The sequence below is a fragment of the Ammospiza caudacuta genome, chromosome 17, assembly GCF_027887145.1.
Source record: "Ammospiza caudacuta isolate bAmmCau1 chromosome 17, bAmmCau1.pri, whole genome shotgun sequence".
Lineage (NCBI taxonomy): Eukaryota > Metazoa > Chordata > Aves > Passeriformes > Passerellidae > Ammospiza > Ammospiza caudacuta.
The window spans coordinates 8,390,302-8,411,829 of record NC_080609.1 but is presented as its reverse complement, the minus strand read 5'-3'; the positions used below and the strand labels follow the sequence as shown (position 1 = coordinate 8,411,829).

General features: G+C 41.6%; 1 protein-coding gene across 2 annotated transcripts in view; it reads right to left on the bottom strand.

The window, feature by feature from the left end:
• CPPED1 (calcineurin like phosphoesterase domain containing 1) overlaps nt 1–21,103 on the bottom strand; it is a 40,561-nt gene extending 19,458 nt beyond the window's left edge. Inside the window, exons 1-2 of one of the 2 annotated variants that reach the window (XM_058816040.1) lie at nt 21,034–21,103; nt 10,507–10,725 (exon numbers count right to left, since the gene is read on the bottom strand). In XM_058816040.1, the coding sequence (XP_058672023.1) occupies nt 10,507–10,725; nt 21,034–21,067 (253 nt within the window). In that variant the 5' untranslated portion in view covers nt 21,068–21,103. Of the gene's footprint in view, nt 1–10,506; nt 10,726–20,609; nt 20,721–21,033 lie in introns of those variants that run through there. The other variant, XM_058816039.1, reaches the window with a different exon arrangement.
• Between the last annotated feature and the right edge of the window lie 425 nt (nt 21,104–21,528).

Sequence of the window (21,528 nt, the reverse complement as noted above, 5' to 3'; positions counted from 1 at the left end):
AACAACTGCAATCTGTTTAACATCTAACCCAAGAGACTGCATACATTGCAGACAAAAATACTATAGGAAACATCAAATAGAAATAGTACCTACATTTGATAAAAGCAAAATACAAAATGTCAAAACACCAGCTATGAAAACAAGATTTAGAAAAGCACTGGGCCCATTTCTTCTGTAATTTATGATGGTACCAGAAGTACTCTGACATCAAAAGACAATTAATTATCGTTGAAAGCAATCACGTGATTGTTAAAAAGCAACAACAGATAGATTTGTGTACTTTCCTGGGCCTTACAGTGCATCACAATTGCTTCAATGAAAAAGTCAAACTATTTTGAGTCTTGAGATATTTGTCCTGTTTTGTGTTTTCATGACTGCCTACAATTGCCCTACTCCTCCATTTAAAGGACCTCCCCTAGCACTATTCACTAAATTTCTAGGGAGAAGGGGGTCCAAGGCTATAGTCAAACATGCTCTGGAAGAAATGTTTGATGTTACCTCCATCTCTGTGGGAAAGCAGCCTCCTCCTGTCAGACTAGGACTGCTTTTCATCCCTGCTCTTGCCTTGGATACCTGGCTGTTGGCTCCAGATTAAGAGGGCTACAAGGAAGATCCTACACTGTCCCTGTCTGCTGACCCCTCCCCAGGAACAGCCCCACTGGGGCCACCGTCACTTGGAAGACATCACAGGTCCAAACCCAATGGTATGATCAACACCACTCTGTACCTGCCAGGCTCCTCCTGCAGCTGCATCTGACTGCTCTGCATTAACATAAAAATCTGAGCTCCAACCTTGCCATTTTTCAAAGCACCAACCCACAGCATCTCTTCAGAGCACTGATGGAGATGGAGCTTCTCCACCGCAGAGCTCTGACACTGTTCCTCACTGTGCTGCCTTCCCTCCTGCCTTTCCCCAGGGCCAGACTCTTCCCTCTGCTCATCTCTTTACAGTTGATCATCCCATAAAAGTGATTCTCTCGTGGGCTGTGAGTGGAATGAAACACTTTGGCCTCCACGTTCTCTTTTGTCCTGGGAGGCTACAAAAAAGTGATAATGGAGAGGGCACTGCATAGAAAGGAAACCTCCCTGGCACCCAGTTCAGCCTTACCAGTGCTCTTCATTGTTTCTTGCTTTAAAATTAAAAACTTCCCCTCTGGTGTCTCCTGTAATGAACTAATGCAACACACTGTGTCATTCCAAATGACTATGTGCAGGAATAAGCTGATCCATTTTAATAAACCCATTATGGTCATGTTCTGAAATAGTTTTTTTTGCTTTAGTCTGTGCTGTAATAGCTAAAATGTCTCCTCTTTCTTCTTTAGACATATATATTGCTAATCTTCAAATAGCCTGAAGACAATTTTATGATGAAAAAAAATTATACAGTTAAAAATAATGTAAATATGACTATATCCACTCCTGAACAAACTGATTGACTACTCAGTTTAACTTTCAAAGAACATCAGTTCCAGTGAAAACCAGAATCTGGAATACTCATTTGTCTACAGCTGTGACTTTTTCAGTACATTTGAAACAAGTAATAATCTGTTCTGAGGTTCAAAAAATGATCACACAAAAATTTTCCTACATGAAAATATGAATTAATTTTATTATATAACTTTGAACATTAAAACAAAAATAAATTTTAACTCTAGTTTAAGCTAATAATGAACAATTATTACATTAAAGCAATTACAAAATCCCCAACTGAACAAGGAAGCCTATTAGGGGACCAACTGCTCCTGGTTTCAGTGCATGACATTAAATATAATGACTGCAAATGCTGACATTTTTCTGAGTGCCAGCCACACAGGTGCCCACAGAACAACCTAATTCATGGCATTTACTGCTCCATGTTCTGCTGTGAAAATAAGTATTATCCTTCACTTAAGCTCAACTCTGCTCTTATCCTTGCTCATCTCCCAGCAACACAGAGCTGTCACAGCAAGCACAGGCCACCACTGCCTTTGGGTCTGTGCTACTGATGAAATCATCACAAAGAGAAAAAACCCTCTATGCTACAGTACCAAAACCAAACTTAATTTAAAAAATTTCATTAAAAGATCCAGTACTTGTACTAGATTTTTAGTACTGTCTCTAGTACTTGTATCATAAATGCAAGATCTGAGAAAATTGTGTAGCTAATTACATCTCCAAGGTTTTAATATTCAGAGATATCGATCTGCTAATCAGATTTCTAAATTCAACTGTAGACTAGACTAGGGAACATGGTCTAAAACACAAATAAATGTGTACTTCCTGAAGATTAAGCATTTGCTTCTGGTTTCTCTGCAATATGAGCCTGTTGGACTTGTGTGGAGATCTCTGATGCTTCCCTACTCTGGGCTGATTAGAGCAAATGTAATTTCACAGTAAGCTGTTTGAGGCTTTGAACGCTCCATTAGGTTTTACTAGAATCAGATAATTGCTACAAAATGTTTATTTATGCAACCACAGTGGCATTTCTTTAAACCCTTATTCTTAGATATTTAACAACTAATGTGCTGCTTTACCCAAATCCTTAGCCATTATTAATTAACGTTGGTGTAAGACTTTGGAGAAGAAAATAGCCAAGAATCATTTTGGTTTGGATTCCATCCTACCAAGCATATCAGAGTTAGGTTACAACAGCAGAAGAAACAGAGGCTGTGAGTTTAGTTAGATTACACTACCTTGTGGTCAGGAAACTAGGTCACACCTAAACACTGCCCTATGGATCAGGCAGTAACATATTAATAGAAATGTTACCTTGCACTCAAACAAATACAACCTTTACCTATACCCTGACTCAGTATAAACATTTGAAAGCCTCTGCTTCTGCCTTGCACCTAAAAAGTCAATCTGTGTCTTTTCTACTTCATGCTCTATTACAATTCTCCCTGACAAAGATTCAGGAATTGGGATTTAGCTGACAATTTTGCTGAAACTGCAAGTGACACTGGAATACAGCTGCCTCCTCCCCAGCTGTGCCACGCTGCTGGGAGCTAAAAAAATACACAAACTTGCTTTTGTTAGTCAACCAAGCAGACAGTTCAAATAGCAAAAAAAAGGTAAATATAGTAAAGGTGAAATGCTTACAGCCATTTTTAAAGGTGGAGCCTATTTTAAGACACAATTTTTTGACCTGCTCCTATGCCTTCTATATGGACAAATCAAACATCAGCATTCATGCTCTTGCCTTCTAGATGAGAAAGGAACTTTTTTGAGAATTACTATAATTTTAGTTAAAATTAAATCTTGACAAAATATCTCCTTATATACATGCCTCCCTTAAGGGCTAGCAATGCAACCTAATTTTATCTGGCCAAATTTAAAAAATAAATTAATTATCCTTGTTTAAGCAAAATTGGTTATTTAATGGTAGTTTAAAAGCAGTATTAAAAGCAGTTCACAGGTTTTTCCCTTTGTGGAATGTCTTACCAAATCACTGTATACAGCATTAAGAACTTGAATTGGACCTGACATTTCTCTGTAATTTATTCAGTTCACAAATGTATAAATGGCAGCTTGTGCATTTGCATGCAGATTTCAGCAGTACACTCCTCTCTCATGCTGTGTGCAAAACCCAGCAGCAGCAGAACTCCAGCTCCCAACACCTCGTCCCTGTAGTGTGTGACACAACGAGCACGAGTGCAGCACCTGCCTGGCCAAGGACAGCCCAGCTGCAAAGCAGCTGCAAATGCACAGCTCTGCACAGCAAAGGCCTGGGTGATACTCCTAACAAGGCAGAACACACATGGCCAAATGACTGTGGACTTTATCAAGTGTGATAAAACTGGACATTTCCTCAATGCTCCTTTTTAGTGGATCCTGGACTAAAAGACAGGTAAGACTTCCTGGGACCTACCAACTTCAGCTCTTACACAATCAAAGTATTCACTGACCTTTCCTGGTCAGCCCAATATGGTTTTTTAACTAAGAGAATTTAGAACATTCACAAATAGGTCTTAAACAATAATGCTTTGACTAGGAACATTTGCTATGGTGTGTACTTTCCCCAGTCTAAAAAATTAGGCAAATTAAAGAGATTTTTTTAGAGGTGCTTGCAATTATACGCTGCAGCCTGTGTCTCAAGATTTATTGTCTATAAAAATTACATTTTTGGAGGGAGTTAAGGCACTCCATATTTGACAGAAAGGGAGAGACAAATATTTTGGACCATGGCAGATGCACATCCAATTTGGGCATGGGAAAGAAGCTCAAGCTAATGCAGTTGTGATTCTCCCAGTAGAGAGGATGCCTTCAAATGCTACTGTGATAATAAACAGAACTGAAGCCATACCACTGTCTGGCCACCAGAACCATCAGTTCTGATGTTCCTCAGCTCTGCAGCTTGTCTATTCTGAATGTAAATAACTTCACTCTCCTCTGTGGACGTGTCACAGCTCATAAGAGGGACTAATTGTATAAAAGGCAGTATGCCCATATCATCTCATATTCTGATAATCAAATTGTCAAGCAGGAGTCAAATGGAGAAATACTGATTTGAAAAACTGTCACTTACTTGCTGTCTAAATAGGAACTCAGAATCCCAACATTTGGCACCTGTTTTAAAAATCTTGTTGCACATCATTGCCTGTTTTATTATACGAAGAAACACTGCATGGGAGAGAGGATAGGGTATATAATTTTGAGGAGACATGCAGTTTCACTTTTCACATAAAGAACATACTGTTGCCCAAAATTGTAATTAGCTGAACTGAGCTGATGTGCCTTATTGAGGCTTTATGGAGGAGTTAAGAGCGTTAGCGGAACGTGCGAATTCCTGGGGGAAAACGCAAACCAGTGATGCACACACAGACACAGAGCCCAGGCTGCAGGCAGGGGGAGCTGGCTGGCACCAGAGAGCCAGAAGAGCTGGGGCCCCTGCAAGCAGCAGCAGGACAGCCACACATCCTGGCTGTAGGCAGGGGCTCGATGCTTGAAGGACAGAAAGCAGGAGACAGACAGAGGAAGCTCACTGGGCAGGCAGAGCACCTGCATCTCCCGCAGTCCCACAGTGATTCTGACACTGACAATTCTCTCCCAAATTCATGACTGCTTTTTACAGGATGCCAGTCATGGAAGGTAAGTCTGTACCCTTCACCAGCACAAGGCGCTGCAGCTCTGGGGCCTTGCCTGGCTGTTTTTTCCCCATTACACAAAGCAATCTTCTGGCAGCTTTCAAGGCTGCAGTGCCTCAGTGACCACGAACATCAGCAATGAGCTGTGTAGAGTTGGGGCACCTCTGTTTTCAGCTTGTCTATTGTCAGGGCCTTTCCTGTCACCTCCTGTTTAAACTATTCACAGCAACAACACATGCCCGGGCTCACAGCCTGAAACACACATTAGATGACTCAGAAAAACATGAAAATATGTAACAGACACAGTCCCGGAAGCTCTCACAATCCAAGTACAGCCTAACAAAGAGAGTGAGAGATACAGACAGCAAGCACACCAAGGAGCAATAAGAAAACATTACTAGATATGACTGCAGCTCTGTAAAGCTGATTGAAACAATCAGATGTTTTAGCTTGTTCAACTTAAAAAATAAACATTTATAAAAGCACAAATGGTGAAATGTGTTCTAAATAATGATTTGAAAATCTTTAATTAAACAATTTAATAATATGAAACAAAGGTATCAAAAAAATAGAAAAATGTCACTACTTGGGCTTAATTGACAGAAAAGGCTGATGTGAGATTACAGCACTGCATGACCTGGGTAAGGAATGTGTATATTAAAGATTATTATACCTTCACATTAACTAAAATAATTAGCAAAGTGTTCACAGTGTATTTCAAGTGCCGTAATAGTAAATTCCAGTGATTTTGATTTCTTGTAATTAACATATACACACAAATGAATTTAAAACTGCAAGCATAAACATTACTTGCTCACTGATCCATTATCACACTGCTAACAGATCAAGCTTCATCAAGTTCTATCAGGTTTTTTGTGATTATACACATTATTAGACAAGTCTCGTTTCATTTAGTCTCTAAACAGTGACATTTTATTACAGTCAGAGTTAAGTAAGTTTGAAAGAGACTTGCTGTCTTGTTCTTATAGCCATGTAGCCAGAACAATTAATGAAAAAAAATTAAACACCTGGACTAAATACATCACATAAATAACTTTCCTGGCTAGAACTATCAAGTTACTGATAGCAGTAGCATCATTAAAAAAATGCAGTTAAACAATTTTCTCTGAAGGAATTCAGCCACTTAAAAATAGTTGCTGGATTCTCAGCTTCACAGTCAGTGTTTCTCAGTGGCTTCAGCAGGGTGACCTTGGCTGCCAACAGCTGAATTCTCTGCTGCTGTAACAAAAGGTGCTGAAATGCTGATGCTGTTTCCTGGACACCAATCTACACTGGAGGTATGAGATGGAGAAGGAAGCACAATGTTCATGCTAAACTAGAACAGGAGGGACAAGAAAGAAGATGGGGGAGTTTGCCCCACGTTTGGAGGGCACTATTCTAATGAAACAAACACCAGCCTCATTGAACTTGAGTCAGGACTGGGGAAGAGCTCAGCCACTAAAGGTGGGATTTTGGCACAGACAACCCAAAAAGGGCAAAAGAATGGATTAAGTCTCCTATGAGCAACTTGAAAAAGTCTCTAGATTGTCCTGGGACTTAAGGGATACGTACATCCCTGACACCTGCTGACAGCAGTCCAGGGGATCTGGAAGCCAGGACGGAGTGTGGGACAATCCCTGGACACAGACAGGCCAACCAGGGCCTGCTCTCCTACTGCTCACAAACACAGGAGTGCTGGGGGTGTGTTAATCCTGGCAGCCTTGGCTGCAGCAGCCTCCAAGGTGGAGTTCAAGACCCTGAGGGGAGCAGGAAAGGCAGAGAGCACATCTGTGGCCTCATGACAGCACCCCGGCTTATTCAGGGATCAGCCACAGGAATGTGTGAGGCTGTTCTGAAAGCAAGAGTTTGAGAGGGTTGACAGTGTTCATAGACAAGGTCCTACAAACACAAGAATGGTCCTTCTGGATACTCAGGGAAGACAGAGGGAGAGAGAAAAATGTAGGAGAATGATTTGGCTAAATGAGGGACTCATGCCTGAGAACCAATGAAAAAAGGACATAAAAGGGAGTTGGAACCAAAAACATACTTGAAAGAAGGAATACTGAAACAGTACCCAGGTATGCAGGGCTGCTGTAAGGAAAAGTGCTCTGAGGGCTGCAACTAGCAGAAGGCAGCAAAAGCTTCTACTGCTACTTTAGCAATAAAATAATAAAATACAGCCCACTGCTGTGTGAGGCAGTGACAAGCAGCAGGTACTCAGAGCTTCCCTTGCCTCCCTGCACTGAAACATTCTCCCAGAGTTAATGGAGCACAGGAAACATCAGGGATGGAATCAGCATCTCCTGTAAAGCTTCAACCCAGGCCAGCCCATGGGACTGATGGGATGAATCCAAGAGTACTGAGAGTGCTGGCTGATGTCACTGTGAGACACTGCTCTATAATCATCAAAGGGCTGTGGAGCTGGGATCTTGCAGTCTGGATGAGTGGAGAACAAGATGGGTGAGGAACTGGCTGCTGGACTGGAACTGGACTGCTGGGCTCCAGGTGTATTGGTAAAGGAACCACATGGGAAGTTTTCATAAAACCAAACAGAAGGTTCCAACTTGACATGAGAACAGTAACATTTTTAGAAATCAATTCCCAGAGTTTTAGAAAAATGCAGTCAAATAAACACATAATCTGATCAACAATGTTTTACAGATTACCATTTTTGTCATATTAGATCATATTATACTTAATGCACATAAATGCCTTCAGAAGGAAGTCCTTCATTGTCATGGTGTATCTAGATGTAAGCATAGAGTTCATAGAAATTATATTCAGTGAGATAGCTGCACTATAAGGTAACACTTAAAATTCTTGATGTGATTGTACCACAATATTAGTGTTACCAAGAATAGATATCCTATTCTGATTATGTAATCAAGAAAAACTTCTGGAAATAATATTCAGAGTACAAACTACTTTTAATCAGCAGCTAAATACTAAGATATGATTACTTCGTTGCTCTAATGACATCTGTAATGGATTCCAAGTGCTGTGCCTGATTGCTTCCCAGCTGATCAGGATTCTGTTCATCACTTCTAGCTGCTGGAATTCTGAGATTTCTTGGAGTTCCTGTGCAAAAGGCTTCAACACTGGTTCAGCTAAATGGCTACAGTGCATGCTTTAAAACAGTCCATCAAAAACTTTACCCTTAGTACTCCATGATAAAATGTTTTAAGAGAAGACAGGAAGATCTGTGTTGCCCACTCACTTTTTTACCAACAGGAATTGATTAAAAATCTGTATAACCTCCCTGTCCTTTTAGGCAACTAGTCCAAGACTGCTAATCCACAGATATCTGCACCACAGAGCAAGTCACTGTTATCTCTGTCATCAGTTTTGACAGAAAGACAAAGGGCTGTAAAATTGTCCTTTTATGTACAACTTAATGGTTAAATTGTACTTTTATGTTTATCAACACACAGCAGAGCAAGCCATTTGTACAAACACAAAGGCAATAATGAAGTAATTGTTCCAGCTGAATATTCTACAATTCCTTTTAATAGTGCATTTCCTTAACCACTTTATATAACTACATGATAACACAGGCTTGAAAACTATTAACATAATTTCAATCACCAAGAAATTATTAGAGAAGTTAAAATATGGTGGCTCAAGTGAGGTAATCATGGAATCATTGAATCATTTAGCCTGGAAAAGACCCTTAAGTTTACTGAGTAATGAACTGCTCTTTCTTGCAATTTCTTGGAAATTGCATGAGGCAGCTTCAAATATTTATACAAGGCACAGCACATCCATCACACAATGTAGGTGATCTCACCAGTACAATCCACTCAGTTTCTTTCACATGTCTATTAGCAAAATGAATAATGCTAATGTTTTGCAAAGCCCTGACAGGTTTGTATTTAAAACATTCCCAAGTCTGAGACATACACTGGCAAAAGGGACAATAATGACTACAGAGAACCATTGCTAGAAAAACAAAACCCAGCCAAATACCAGCAGTACCACACACAAGATTTACTGTACCCAGCCATTCAGTGCCCAGTGGGAGTCAGAATATTGGTGGCTCTCTAGTTCACACTTAAACTCTACCAACAGAGAAGCCTTAGCATAATGTTCTTTGAAGTCAAAAGAGACAAAAGTACTCAGAACTTTGCACTGTTTTATGAGTATTTGAGAAATATCCAGGTAAACTGTTATCAAAAAGAAACCAACTTAGCCTCCTGGATTTTCTAAATTTTTAGAGTGCAAGATCCCTTTCAACAGGATGTATAACACTTACTATTTGTCCTGACTTTTCTTTCAAGAGATACTGAAACCAAAATATTTGCAACACCTCCACAAATTAGAGGTCCTAATCAAAACATTTATTAAAACTCTGCTATAGGAAGATGATTCCAAAATTAATGGAAGCATGTAAGCCAATAAAACTTCACCATGGCATACTTTATGGTCAAGCTACTGAGGTGTTACACAGTAGATTCAATCAAGCTTAAATCTGTTGTTTTTTACACTTTCCCACTCTTTCAGCAAAACTGTGTTCCGATCAAAAGAAAGCCTACAAATACTGTCAATCAATTTGACAGCTAAAGTCTTAAAATTACCACTGTGGGACACTGAAGGAATTAGTGCAAGGTCTCCAACGTGCTCGAGGCCCTGCCGTGTGAGCAGGGGCTGGGAAGCAGCTCCTCAGGTGCAGGTGGAGTGTGAAGCAGAGCAGAGCACAAGGCACAGGATGTTTGCAGCTCCCTGGTGCATTGTGGTGCTGGCAGTGACACAGCCAGGGCTGTCTGCAGCTCTGCTGCTTATCAGGGCTAACAAATGTGGGACACCGAGCTCAGTTCTGCTTTCCAGACCACTTCTCAGCAGGTAACACCACACCTAATTCCACTTCCCAGAAAAGTACTTCTCTTTCTTGTAATTCACCTTTCTGGATGGTTTTTTTGTTCTTCCTCTCAGGGTACAAAGAAACACACTGAGCTCAGAGTCCCACAATCACAGGACAGAGTTGCTAGAGCTCAAACTCACTGACCTTTAGCATTTTTAAAATGTAAATATTTGAATCTATTAAGCACTAGAAATCTATAGAATTCTCTGAGCCTTACTCACTTTAGGTACCCAAAAAGCCACATCTAGTTTTTCCTATTTTCTTGGCATTAGTTTTCCCCAGTGGCTAGAGCCCCTCAAAGCAAGCAATTAATAAATGAATGTACAGATGTACAGCTGTAGGATGTACACAAAGTACAGATGTACAAAGTAGGATGTACACAAAGTCAGATGAAAAAATCAGAATAATATCTCAAGAATCATCTACAAATCACAGCTTTTTTTCCCCCAAAATACCAAAACAGAAACTAATACTAATGATACTTATGAAAGACTATTTTGAAGTCAAGTAAATTAGCCTTGTTGCCAATCTGAAGTATAAAAAAACAGAGTTATTACCTCCATTCTGCACTTTTAATTGACTTACCTGGCATTCCATGGACAAGGTCTCCACACAGCACAAAGAACTTGGGTTTAGGGTTTAGTTTGTTAACAGCCTGAACTGCTTGCTCTGTTAATTTAATTTCTTCTCCCCATTCATCATCTCCATTATTAGTGTCTCCCTGGGTCCAAGCTTTTATCAGTCCAAACTGAGGATCTGCTCCTTGGATGAAGTAGAAGGGCCCCTTCCATTGGTACTCAGCATCTAAGAAGAAAAAAAAGGAAAAAAAAACAGTAGAGAGACTTAAAAGAGAATGAAAGCTTCCACACATAATTAAATTGATTGTTCTTCACCTCAGTAGGTTGACACTGCTTTAATTCAAGTACAGAATTCTGTACTCATTCATACAGGACAAATATAAAGGCAGAAGTACAAAATTTTCCTCTAATGTATAGTTGTAATAAAGGAAAGCATATTAATCTAATTACACCACATAGTAATTACAGACTGATTAGAGGAGAAGTATGTGAAGAATTCAGCAAGTAGTGCTGGAAATTGCAAGATTACAACACAGCACAAGTGTGTAACATTAGATTTCATTTGACTCTTTTAAGATTCCAATTATTGCTTCTTTAATTACCAAGTTAAAATACACAGGTTTCACATTTCATGGTTCCAGTAGACTTTTTCTTAAATTATTAAGGAGTTGGATGCTTTTTTGTTCTCATAGTTTTAGAGAAATTTGGATGTAGCACATTCTTTGGAGTCAGAACTGAAGCCACTCAACAGGTCCAAGGTCAGCAAACACTACACCCAGCAGCATCAGAATCATCAGCAACAATGAAAATTAAACTTACTGCTGCCACAATTGTTCCCAAGACCTATGACAGAAAGGTGAGAACTCAGAAACAAACTTCTATTGATAGAGTCAGTGTAGGCAGAGGGTAGGACAGAATCTGTACTGGTACCATTCTTTGAATACTTCTTTCTCCAGTATTGTAATACCAAGCACAACAAAGGGTGACATATAGGACTACAAGCCCATCTGGAAGAAAAAAATCTCAACATTGGGCAAATAAAACAAGAGTTGGCTACAAATTTAAAAGAAAAATTCGTAGCCTGTTTCCCATACTTATATCTGTAGCTGGAATTGAAGTACAAACACAAGTATACTGTGGTTTCCCCAGCTGTCTATATGCATTCATTTGCAACCTGAATATTTTAGTTTTGACAGCTCTATTTGGCTTAATACATTTACTGTTATGGGAGGTTTTTAAACAGCATTTAAACTGTTAAAAACGCACAGACTACATCCATCTATAGTTGGATCTAAAAAGAAAATATACAAATGATTTAAAATTAAAATATAATCTGTAAATATACTCTCATATCATGTCAATCTGATCTGAAATCCATTTTGAGGCAAATGGTCTTCTGGTTTTCTAGCAGCAGTAGAGAAGTTGCATGTTCAACACATGGATGTACTTTTGATTTCCTTCCACAAGCTCTAGAACTGAAGTTTCACACTTTGCAAGAAGGGGAGTGAGTTTCTTCCAAGCAAGGTTAGCAAACTGAGTTCAGAATTCATCTCTTGCACCATGGATATGGATAGGCCAGAGAGAGGGATGAGGAACGCAGGCAACCCCCGGAAGCTGCTTGTGATTGTCATCTGTTGCTATGGCACCAGATCGTTTTTCCAAATGAAAGCTTCTGCACTTTAGTTAAAGTAACATTTCATTTCTAAACAAAATTATTTATATACCAGAACCGACTTACTCTAAATAATAATCATGTATTTTATAGACAGAAACTTCTAGCCATTCATTGGCTTTTAATTCTGGAATAAAATTTACTCTTCAAGTTATACAACTGTTCAGAGAAGTGAAATGATCTATCTATGAGTTTGCAGTATAGGCCTTATGGAACCAGTTGAATGCCAAAAATAATTTAGGTTTTTATTTTATGACTTGCAAGAAAAAATACAGTTGCCATAAAAGCAGCTTACATGATAAAGGCAGTAAAGGCACTGTGCAGAGAAACCAAGTTACAATTTTTATAGGTAGAAAGCTATAAGAAAAAAAAATCAGTTAAGGAAGCTTGCATCAGAAGCCCTTTATGACCTCTACAAAACGAAAATGAAAAAAGGAATGTTTGGAACAGGAACTTGGTTTGAAGGAGTGGCACAATTTATTCATTAAATGAGGACAAAAGAACAAACCTTTGAACAAGATGGCAGGACTACTACTACCTGTCCCTTTTCCAGCAACCTGACAGACAGTACTGATAAATCAATGCTGAGCAAAATCTACTTGCTTTGTATTGCTTAATCTGAAGTCAGTATTTTTACCATAGCAGCCTAAGTAAAATATAACTCCATTTATTTATTTTTACAGAGACTACTTAGAAAAAGAGCCAGCATTTGTTTTCAGAGCCTGTGTTTCAAGTATGGACAGACTGTGTTATGCTGTCAGAGCCCAGCATGGTGCTGGTGGCCACAGGCAGCCCCTGGAGCAGCCCTGGCTGGGTGCACAGGCAGCAGGGCTGGCCCAGCTCCCAGGGAACTTCACACAGAACCCTGAACACACACAGGTCTGCCAGGGACACAATGCACGGGCAGGGAGCAGGTGGGAAAGGCAGACTAGGGGTTATTCTAATATATGTTTCAGGGATATTTTATTTTCCTGACTTATATTCATGCCAATACAGAAACTCTCTAGGTTTCAAGTACCTGAATGTTTCTAAGACTGTGCACAGATGCTCTGGTTTGAGTGGGTGAGTGATGGTCATGTGAGGCAAAGAGAGAGACTGATAAGATGAATTTCAAAAAGAGAAGTTCAGTACACAGACAGAATCAAGAAATGGCAGAAGAAAGGAGAAACAGAAGATGCAGGGGTGGAGGTGGTGAAGAGTGGGGAGAAAAGGAAGGAGATAGGAGGTGAAAAAAGAAAGGAACTGAAAATGATGCAAAGGTATGTGCTATATTCTCCTGTAGGAAAGGAAACGATAAAATGAAGAAAGTGAAGCAGGGATATCAGAAGAGAGCCAGGAATCAGGGCTATATAAATAACATTTACTTAAAATGTTAGTTAACTGGTCTTAGTCAAATAATTCAGTCAATAGCAACTTCTGTGGTATTCAATAACTTATCAAATAGTTACAAAAATAACAGTAAGGCTGAAAAAATATTTTCTACCTTTGTCTTGTTATTTGATCACTCCAACCAGAAACATTAAAAACAAATAACCTTCGTACTTAAACCAAATACCATTAGCTTATTACTTATCAACTCACTGCTTTTGTTTCCCATGAAACAAAAGTATATGGGAACAAAATAATGTAAGGACATTGTTTAAACTTACAACTTAACTTTTTTCTTAAAATCAGAAATGTGCTTTAAGTACTTTAAATACAAAACCAGAATATCATGATTAGAGTTGTATAAGTACACCAACGGTGTGAACTTGCACATAGCACCAACCTTAAGGCTGTTCTGAATTCAGCACATCCAGGAGGTAACTCTTGAGGGCCCTCACTGGTCTTCAGAGTTGTTTTTGCAAGTTTTTCCTCATCTGGGCAAGCCGTGACACCAGTCCAGCTAAAGTGTCAAGTGTTGCTGCCAGTGCAATTTCACTAATTCTGCTGAAAACCCCAGGACTAGGTCTGCATGAGTGCTTTTCCAACAAACCAATACGGTGAGAGGGTGGCAATGAGAAACAGCTGGGAAAAGCATCTTCCACTACCACAGATGGATCCAGGAGTCTTCTGCCTTATAATGAAGTGGTTTATCAATGGACCCTGTTCAGACCAGTATTCTGTACCCTCCTTTTCTCCCTCAGCAGCTGCTTGTTCATGTCTTGATTCAGCTACCCACAGAACAGGTACTGTGAGCAAGCAAATGAACTTTGTCTGCCCTGTGGCCAGGCCCCACAAGCCCCTGTTTGAGCCCTTTCTCTGGTCCCTGCACTGGATCTCAAGAGCAGTGCCCAGGGGATCATTCTGCTCCCATGCTGGGGGCCTGCCCAAGCCTGGCAGAGGGGAACTAACAAACACCACTGGCACAAGTGGTGGCAGGCCCAAAGCTGCTTTTGCAGCAAGCCTCGAGTCGTGATCCAGGTCCCAGCTGCTACTTCTGAAGGTTTCAGTTAAATAATGTGTACAATGGCCATCATCCCTTCAAATGCAGCAAATGACTTCAGTGGGAATAACGGTAAAGGCATCTTTCTCACTAGGAGTTTGAATTTTTGAGCCTTCAGATGAGCAATGTAGCTGTATTAGATGAAGTGCATGCTAGGTAAAGCAATAGAAGATTAGGATTCAATTAACAATTTTTTCTGTCCTCTTGCTTCCATCACAAAATTGAATGAAGCTGATAATGCCTCAAAATCGGCTCTTCATCCTTACAGACATTGAAGCTGTTTGTGATTCTCAGAATTTACCATACGAAAACACAAATGCAGAACAAAGTTGAGACTTCTCTGATAACTGAGGTACATATGACTTCCATTTCTGAAGGACAACCAATGTCTGTGGAGCTGCTCTTACACACCAAGCAACAGAAAACTCAGATTTCATATCAGTTTTGGTTCCAGACCTCCTTAAAAGCACAGCTGATGGCCACAGAAGTAGTCCAACTACTGAACATGTTGTTATGCCTCAGTTTCAATAGCTTCCCACTCTTTTTCTGCTCCCATGAATGCCAAAGTACAGACAGAGGATCGATGCAATGTATTTTTAGTAGCACTGGCTGAAAAACAGTGCCAGCTTCTAATTTTACCTAAGGATTAATTCTGTGAAGGACCAAAGAAGTCAGCAGCAGCTCACCAGAGAGAACCTCAGCCATGTACTGTGATCACAGGCAAAGAGACACTTCAAGGACTTAAGTGGGATTTCAGCAGGTTCTCCCAACTTCTAAAGGACAATAGCTAATCTCTTGCTGTGCCTTCATTTCTTCCCCTTTTGCTTTTCCTAGTTTCACATCTCTTTTCTCTCCCCATCTCCAAGGATCACCAACACATTTATTGAGATTGCTCACAGAAACCACTGGCCTCTGACAGGCACATAGAATTGTGGATCCTGGTGGGATTTCCAGTATTTCCCTGGGGGGATTTTTTATAAGTACATTGGTTGGGTTCAACAGTAGATTGGTGTTCTTCTTTCCCTACACTCTGCAGAATTTAATGGAAACAAATCAGTTACAGAAAGTTACTCCTGTCCTTAATCTCTCTTTAGACACTACTGTGTCAGAGCAGTTTGGACATGGACACATCTCCAGTGCCTGCTCAGTGCACCACAGGCAGTAACAAAGATGAGGATGCCCTCACTGTCACGTTGGGTTTGACAGGAGAATCAAGACCTGAAATTCAGAGCACAGCAGACACAGGGACATGGTTCCCTGCCCTGAGTTGTCTCTGCTTACAAAGTGTGCCTGTGACTCTTTTTCTGAGTAAAACTGAAAAGGAAGCACAACCTTGGTTTTCCAAAGAAGGTCCATGCAGGAAGGAAAATGGAATCTCTTAAGTGAAGTCAGAATGTATACATCACAGACAACACAAACAGCAACAATTTGTTTCCATTACTCTCAGTCCTGAAATAGCTTAAAAACCAATAAAGGAACTGTGCTACATTTTTAATAATTTCTTGTTATAGATTAAAATATTCTCAATAGAAGTGGTTTATAAAACTCATTATTTTTGTATGGCTAAATACCAAAGATTTCAGTCTAAAGAAAGTGCAAGTCTTTCAGCTATTTTTTTCTATGTGTACCTGGAAGTCTACCAAAGACATGACTACTGAAGGTTCTGTTGGATGACCAAGGCAACCTGTCATGAATTATGCCATTATAAGTACCAAGGGTAAAACCCTTCAAAACAGGAATTAAAATACATTTTCAGAGAAAAAATAAAACTTTTTAAAGAGTAATTATTCTAGAAATTATGCACTACAAAAATACTGTCAGTAGAAACCTAAATGACAGAACATGGTTTCTTAAAAAAAGAGACAGTGCTACTGTTACCAAAAGATACTTTTAAACTTCTTAGATAACTATCAAGGTAAGAAATGCCCTCTCAGACACAGTTTATTTGTACTGAGGGCTACAGAAGCTAAATTCTAGTCATGCCTTATGCCCACCCCCAAATTTAACATGTAAACTCATTACAAAAACTTTACAGCCCAGAACTGTAGGTGTGAAGGGGGGTGGCTTGCATAATGACAAGGTGAAGTCACAGAAAGTTTCTGAAAACCCACGTAAAAATTTCCCTAATCCATATGAGAGTTGGAGACAGTACTGGGAATGGAATATGCAAGCTGGGAAGCAGTTCTGATCAGTGCTCAAAAATATTACTGTTGAAGAGCTCTAGAACAGTAATCAAAATGTGCCAAGCTCTAACACTCTTCAGAAAGCAAGAAATCAACTGTGGTTGTATTTAATTTCAAAAGAAGGCGAATTATATATAATTATGATGCTTTTAAAAAGTGCAAAAATCCTTGAAGGCAGCATGGAAACTATTCAAAGACACTATCCCAGAGGCTCAGACCATATGCACAGCATTTACTAAGGACTTCAGAAAGACCAAAAAGAATCCAGAGTGTCTAAACTATTTAAGTAACAGTGATAAGGAGGCTGGTAAGAGCAGGTCAATGTCCTTTGAAAAGCTAAAGCATTCAAATAAAAAAAAAAACAGGAAAGATTTTATACACTGAAAGGTTTGATACTGAAGTCCAAGAGGTCAAGCTAAAAAAAGTGAAGAACTGAAAACAGGATAAAACTGAGAACTAATAAAGCACTTTGTACAGGAATTAGGAGCAGGTAGTCTGCCATACAGCCACTATGGTTAACAGGTGTTCCAGACATGCAAGATGCACCCAAAAAGAAAGGCTGAAATAATAAAAAACAAGGTACATTTTTGTATCCACATGCATCCACTTGTGAAGATCTAATGTGATAGTTCCTCCTGAGAGACAGCACATTAGGTCTGTTCCAAATCAAAGTACCAGTAGATGATTCCACAAACAGACACAGGCACTAACAAACCACTCAGATTGGGTGGCATCCATAGAACTCCTCAAAAGTGAAAACCAGTGAACTCCTGGGGAGTTATCCTTAAACCTGCCCTGGCACCAAAGGAACAGGGGAGGTGGCCACTATTACATCCACATTTAAAAGGATTCTGGTAACAACTGTCTACAAAAGTGGCATCTGTACAGACAAGTGATGGAAGCACTAACCAAGACAGTAGCTCCTGTGTTTACTGATTCTTCAGAAAGAGTAATCAACAGCTTTACAGGGACAAGGGAGATCCACTTGATCCCATCTCCATGAGGATCTTACAGTTCCTCACCAAAGACTCTTACGGAAGCCAAGCTGTCTGGAAATACAAAATGAAGTCCTTGCATGCACAGAAAACTGGTAAGAAAAACAAAAATGGACAAGACACCCAGATGCCACCTGGATCTGTACTAGGACCTATATACTGTTCAACAACTCAAAACAATCTGTCACAGCAACTGAGCAGTGAGGAAGTGGAATTTGCTAAAATTAAGCCATTTGACAGCATGAAAATCAGGCCTGGTTGTGAAGAGCTGAGGAGAGACTTCCTATGCAGTAAGTGTTCAAAAAAGGATGAACTTTGTGCAAAAATGTGCAGCATAGTGCACGTGGGGAAAACACCACCAACTTCATATGATTTTAACCAAGTGCTACCAAGAATCACCTCAACATTCAAAAATGGAAAAAATCAGAGATTGGAAAGGAATAGAGAACAGAGCAAAATCAAAATACGAGAAGTAACTGAATAAACTTTGAGAGTATGTACAAGATTGGTGAAGGAGGTATGACAAAGGAACACAAAATCACATGTGGAACTGAGACTGTGAGGATGCAATACTGGTTATTCATCTGTTCCACATAAAGGTTTCAGAACCATCAACTAGAACTAGCAAAAGACAGGTTCAAACAGACACTTCTCAACCAGTTCAACTGACAGAATATCACTTGTTTAGTTACTTGAAAAAAGTGTTCCACCACTTCCACCAAAGAAATTCTTTGCACAGCATGCTACTGACATACTCGGGACCAAAAAAAAAACAACCAAAACGCCAAATAACTCCCTGACTTCTGGAGAGAAGTGGTGAAGACAGCACTTACCCAAACATATGGTCCTGTTTCTTCACTCAAGTGCTAACAGAAGTAGACAGTTGAAGCAAAATTTCACATGGGCATAAAAGAGACAATTTATTTCACAAAGTAAAGTCAAACCATACAAAGGTCTCTTGCCAATCATGCAGGGTATTTATACACTGTTTACTACTGTGCCTCATTGATTATATGGATAATTTCCATCTCTCACCTCAAGCTCCTCATGCACATGTCCCACATCAAGGGCAGAGGAGAGTAGGTTACAGGTGTAACCTCCACATTATGTAAAAGCAGAGTGAACAATTTACCAGTAGGGAAGAGGGACTTTGCAGAAACGGTAGGAAAAAAGGAAGGAAATTTAGCTCTCAAGAGTGGCTTTCAAACTTTAAAAGGAAACAGTGTGCCAAGCCACAGCAGTAGCAGAAAATGTGGATACATGTTTAATGGGAGTGGAACCTTAAGATTGAGAAAAGCAACAAAACAGCAACTGATTTTTGTCTTAAACTGCATGAAAATTTGCCTCAGTTTTAACAGCTCTTGATTATCTTTTTTCCTAATAATTTAGTTATTAAAATGTTGTGTTGAACTTTAGCCTCTTAAGAAAGACCCAAGTAAATTATTTACAAAAAATTTACACCCGAAGATGGTAGCTGGACTATGATAGCCTAACAAATCCTGAACAAGACTAGAAGGAACCAACTGGTAAGAAAAATATTAAGTAATATTTAAAGAATTCCAAACACTTTAGAAGAAAGAAGCACACCTGGTCCCAAATGACATTTTCTTCCATGTTTAAGGAAATTTTCAAGGAGTTAAATACAGTTTTTACTCAGAAATTTTTACACTGCTGTTGAACACTTTTTTTGTCAAAATTCCACTGTATAGTTGATTTAACTAGATGGCTTGTCTGCCATCTGTCCCCTCAGCAAATGCTAGGCATTCTGTTCCAAACCAACCAGACCATCTGCAATTAATAGGTTGCCAGAATGGCTGTATACATATACTTCACATGCTCTGAGTTGGTGATTTTTCTTTATTTGGCAACAAGCAAAGCCAAATATTTCCAGTGCAACCCAAGAAAAGACCACAAAATCGATGGGATGAAATAGCCTTGCTGACCTCACCAAACCAATACAATTTGAAATTCATAAATACAGAGAAATAGAAGACCTTCTATACATGACCATGGAAAATGATTTCTTAACACAGCTGTGTCCCTGAAAAGCCCCAGCACACTGTAGAACCTCCATCCTTGGGAGAATTTTACAAACAGGTGCACTCACTGAGATGTTAAGGTGTTAAATGCGCTCCTCTGTGTCCAGCCACAAGCCAGAACCAGCAGGGACAGGCGGCTGCCACCTTTGGCTCGGCCTCGTCCCCCTACCCACCTGGCGGGTGTGGAAGCACGTCTGCCCCGGCTGGCTGCAGCGCAGGGCTCGCAGTGCTGCTCCTGCACAGCGGGGCAGGGCCAGGGGAGCACCTGCGCTGCTGCTGACCCGAGCGCGGCTGAGCACCCCGGGGAAAGCGGCATCTCACCAAGCTGTGAACCACCTTACACCTCGGTGCCCTTTCCCAGCGGTCACCTGTTAGGTCACCCCTACAGGTACAAACACAGGACAGCACAGCGCTGGCACCAACAGCTCCAAAGGCTGTGGAGGCCCGGTTCAGCAGCACCGACAAGCATTTTAAAACGAATCCGCTGCTGGACACTGCTGGAGTCTGCACGGGAGCCAAAGCGTGGGGACAAACCTGGGCGCGCCCCGGCACAGCCGGGGCAGCGGGGCGGCCACAGCCCCGCGTCCGTCCGCGCTGCGGCCGCCGGTGCCCCCCGTGTCCCCCGCTCGCCGGCAGACAGCCCAGGCCCCGGCGCTCCACACCTCCCTCTCCCGGGCGGCAGCTCCTCCCGCCGCCGGGGAAACCCGGGGCCTCCCTCCGCACGCCCCTCCCGCCCGGCAGCGCGGCGGGGAAGAGCCCGCGGGCGATGGCGCGGCGCGGCCGGCGCTCCCCGTACCTGGGCGGAAGGCGGTCAGGGTCCTGCCGCGGGCTCTCAGGAACACGCTCTCCGCCGCCGCCATCGCCCCGGCCCGCGGCCGCTGCCACCGCTGGGCCCGGCCGCCGAGGGGGCGGCACCGCCTCCGCCGGGGGCGGCGCCTGGCGCGGGCGGGAGGCCCCGGGACGCACCGGGGACGCCCGGCGGGCCCGGGCGCTGTGGCCGCGCTGGAGGCTCGGGGGCCTGGCGTGAGGGGAGCAGCGGTGCTCGGGCGGCTCTGGGGCGAGGCCTGGCATAGCCCTGGGAGCAGACAGGGGGCTGCGGGGCGGCTGCTGGCACCGCCGTGTGTGGGGGCGACTTAGGGTGGAACCTGCCCCGAAGATGCGCTGGCTTTTAAATAAATTATAATAAATTTATATTACATCATATTCAGCTTGTTCCTAACCTGCGAACCGAAGTAACCCCTTGTCTGAAAGCATTGGCAACCTTCCTTTGTTCCTTCATGGGTTGTTCTCATCAGGTTTTCTCAGTGTTTAAACCTGCTCCCGCATTTAGGTATCGCCAGCAACTACTCTGTGAAAAAGAAAAGAGAAGTTTCGTAGGGAGAGCAAAGCCCCAGTGTCCCCCCGCTCCAGTTACTCAGAAAAAGCAAAGCCCCAGTGCCTCCCTGCTCCAGTGCCCCCAGCTCCGCCTGCCCTGCCCATGGGCACAGTGGAGGGTACGGAGCCGGGCCCACGCAGCTCCTGCTCCTGTCAGAACCAAGCTACACAGTGAGGTGATGGCTGAAATATACGGGTGACCCTTACAAGGCAATGTTTTCTTCATCTTTTCTGACCTAGAATTCCTTTTTGACTCAGCCATCCAGGAACAACAACACGGTTGCAGTTTCCCAGTCGAACAGCTGGGACCCCATTATTCTGTGTAGTGCATCATGCAGAGT